General features: G+C 34.5%; 1 protein-coding gene across 1 annotated transcript; it reads left to right on the forward strand.

The window, feature by feature from the left end:
- The first annotated feature begins 1,510 nt into the window (after window positions 1-1,510).
- On the forward strand, window positions 1,511-2,440 carry Or7e166 (olfactory receptor family 7 subfamily E member 166). Its single transcript, NM_001000871.1, has one exon. The coding sequence runs from the start codon at window positions 1,511-1,513 to the stop codon at window positions 2,438-2,440; it is 930 nt and encodes a 309-aa protein (NP_001000871.1).
- The last annotated feature ends 1,372 nt before the right edge of the window (window positions 2,441-3,812 follow it).

The following is a 3,812-nucleotide window of genomic DNA, read 5'->3' on the forward strand; positions in this document are numbered from 1 at the left end:
GAGCATCTTTTAGGTGTATGCTGAGGAATGGTTAAGCTGGGTTTTTATGTAGGACTATGTCCAATTTTCTGAGAAACCTCCAGACTGATTTACACAGTGGATGTTCCAGCTTGCATTCCTACCAACAATGGAGGAGCGTTTTTCTTTCTCCATGTCCTTGCCAGCATTTAATGTCACTTGATATTTTGATCTTAGTTATTTTTAATTATATCTCAAAATGTCTGCCTAAAGAGGGAGTGGACTCCCTTGGTGTTGGAGTTACAGACTATTGTCAATTACTTGATGTGATTGGTAAGAACAAAACTTTGGTCTCCTGCAAGAGAAGGGATTGGATTTTAGCTGCAGAGCCAACCGTCCACACCTGGTCTTAGCTTTTGTACTCAATATATAAATCCAAGGAAGCAAACTTAGTGCATTTTTAAAAGACAAAATATGCATAACTTCTTCAAGAGCTCTTCTATTAGAATGTTTTTTCCAAAGGCAATAGAAGGAAAAATGAAGCTCATTGTATGCATTTTTGGAGGGTTAGGATGATTTTTTTCTGTTTATGGAAAAATTATTTGAAATATTTTTCTTTTCTTTCATATTTTACCAAGAATTTCTAAATATTGTTGTTACAGAGTCTATTGAAAAAGGGTTGTAAGAGTTTGCCACAATGGAGGAATATAACTACATTTACATTTTGTCTATTTTGGAATTATTATCATAGTATACAAGACAGGGAGGCCTTATTAGAAAATAGTCGATGTAGTCAGAGTTTTGTAGTCCACAAGTTCAAACCATGAAGCACTGGATTTGGTGATGGTCGTTTTTTGAATGACTGATATGTAAATGTATTGGAGAGGAAGATATATATATATATATATATATGTATATATATACATATATATATGTATATATATATATATGTAGAGAGAGAGAGAAGAGAGAGAGGAGAGAGAGAGAGAGAGAGAGAGAGAGAGAGAGAGAGAGAGAGAGAGAGAGAGAGAGAGAGAGAGAGAGAAATTGACAGAGGCTGGATTCTCTTAATATCTACTAAGGACATATGTACTGCCAATAAGACTCTTCCTTTATCTCTTCTCTTTTCCTCTCTTCTCTTCTCATCTACTCTTCTCCATTCCCTTCTTTTCCCATTCTCTCTTCCTTCCTTTCTTTATTTCTTTTTTATTTTCCTTTTTTGAACCACCTTTATCTACCCTGTTTTCTGTTGGGGATAGATTTGGGTTATTGCATTTATTGGAAAAAGGCTGTATCACTGATCTCTATTCAAATCAAGAGCCTCCCTTTTTCAATAATCCAAGGATCTACCAAACAGAAACCAAAGCTTATAGCCCCAGAACATTTTCCTGAATAAACAGGTTATTTCTAAACCTTAACAGTTCTCATATATGAAAGATTTTGTATGAATTGCTGGATTACAAACATATAGGGATGTAGTCAGTTGCATCTATGTTGCTTAATTTACTTATTAGTCTCCTATATGTTTCTTTTCAAAAGATATTTTAGCCTCATGGAACCATATAATTTAACAGGAACCTTCGAATTTCTTCTGCTTGGACTCTCAGAGGACCCTGAACTACAACCCATCTTATTTGTATTGTTCCTGCTCATATACCTGCTCACTGTACTTGGTAATGTGCTCATAATCTTGGCCATCAGCTCTGATTCCCAGCTCCACAGCCCTATGTACTTCTTCCTCTACAACCTTTCATTGTCTGACATGGGCTTCAGCAGCACCACAATCCCAAAAATGTTGATAAACATGCAGACCCATGACAAATCCATAACTTTTGCAGCCTGCCTAACTCAGGTGTATTTCTTCTTTCTTTTTGGGGGTATGGATAGTCTACTACTGGCTGTGATGGCCTATGACCGATGGGTAGCAATTTGTCATCCTCTGCACTACCAAGTCATTCTGAGCCCTCACCTGTGTAAATGTTTGGTTATAGTGTCATTTTTCATTAGCCTTGTGAGTTCACAGGTACACTGCTTAATGGTGTCACAATTAACATTTTGCACTAATATGGAAATCTCTCATTTCTTTTGTGATGTTCCAGAGCTTGTAAAACTTGCTTGTTCTGACACCACTATCAGTGACATAGTCATGTTTCTTTTAAGCATCCTTGTTGGTTTCCTCCCTGCCTCAGGAATATTTTACTCTTACTATAAAATTACTTCCTCTATTTTTAGAGTTCCATCATTGTTAGGGAAATATAAAGCCTTCTCTACTTGTGGATCTCACCTGACAGTTGTTTGCTTATTTTATGGAACAGGTATAGGTGTGTACCTTAGTTCAACAGTTTCTAGTTCTTCCAGGGAAAGTGTTGTGGCTTCGGTAATGTATACTATGGTAGTTCCCATGATGAACCCCTTCATCTACAGCCTAAGGAACAGGGACATCAAGAAAGCCCTCCAGAAAATTTTCAGTAAAATATCATAATTACCTACATGATCCTTTAGTATATAGATTTTTAAACTCAATCACATAACTGATTGTATGGCATATAAAATGAAACAATCCTAAATATTTCTGATCATAAGTCATCAAAAACAAATGTATGTATGTAGTACATGAAGATGTATTTTTCTGTACATTCCCAAGTTAAATGTAGATTCACTATGTCCTGGTCTCTGAGCATATAACATTTTAAATTGGCACTGGACATGCCAATTTACAACAAAAAACACATCCAAAAATAGTATAACTTACTTTGGCTTTGACTGTTTTGAATTTCTATATTTTTCCAATATGCAAAATAAAAACATAATAATTTAATCACAGGAGTAAGGATTTTCAATTATTTCATAATAGTTTATCAGAGTGTATGAAATGAATGTGTGATGGACTTATGTGCAAGAATGTTTAATTTTAAAAAATTGATATTTGTGTTGCTGACTCGAGTTTTATACAACAGCTATTTGTGACACATAACTACTTGGGAAGGGAGACTCACTCCATATTGATTATGGGGCCACTGAAACCATTTCACAGCTATAGAGTTTGCTCTAAACTTGAGGACATACTGGCAACAGAAATTGGACTCAATGGGCTATATGAATAAAATACATGAAGCTGAGTAGAGAACATGTAATAAAGAATTAGGAATAATTGTTGGGGATAATGTGGAGATGATTGATTAATATGCTTATATTTCAATGTTTACATTATGAACTTCTCAAGTTTTAAAAAATTAAAACACTAAAAATTTAGTTTGATATTAAGGCCGAATTTGTAACAATTTCTGAAATGGTCTTGAATTGACTCCTGTTATTTTGAACTATGTATTTATGTAACTCATCCTACTCTGTAGTAACATGTATTGTCTCAAAATATTAAATAGTATGAAAAAATATTTAACTTATACATTCTGATATATAATATATTCATTCATGGGTTTATAATCAGAAAAATATAAAGCTTACATACAAATAATAAGTATGAAACTTGCATTATCTTTAGTAAGTTCTAAAATTGTATGCATGGTGAATATTTTTATTCTTTTTTTTCACTGCCATGAAATAAAACTTTTACTGGATGTAGCTATAATTTCCAAATTACTATTGATTAAGGGAATCTGCTTTTTTATTGAATATTTTCTTCACTTATATTTCAAATGGTATCCCTTTCCCAGTTTCCCCTCCTACAACCCCTATCATACCCTCCTCCTCCTCCTTCAGTGAGGGTGCTTATTCACCCACTAACCTAATCCCTCCCTCTTCCCCATCTTGTTACAGTGTGTCATTGAGCATTCATAGGATTATTCTACCACTGATGCCTGACAAGGCAATCCACTGCTACATATGAGGCCAGA

Source organism: Rattus norvegicus, chromosome 8, assembly GCF_036323735.1.
Source record: "Rattus norvegicus strain BN/NHsdMcwi chromosome 8, GRCr8, whole genome shotgun sequence".
In the NCBI taxonomy this organism is placed as follows: Eukaryota; Metazoa; Chordata; class Mammalia; order Rodentia; family Muridae; genus Rattus; species Rattus norvegicus.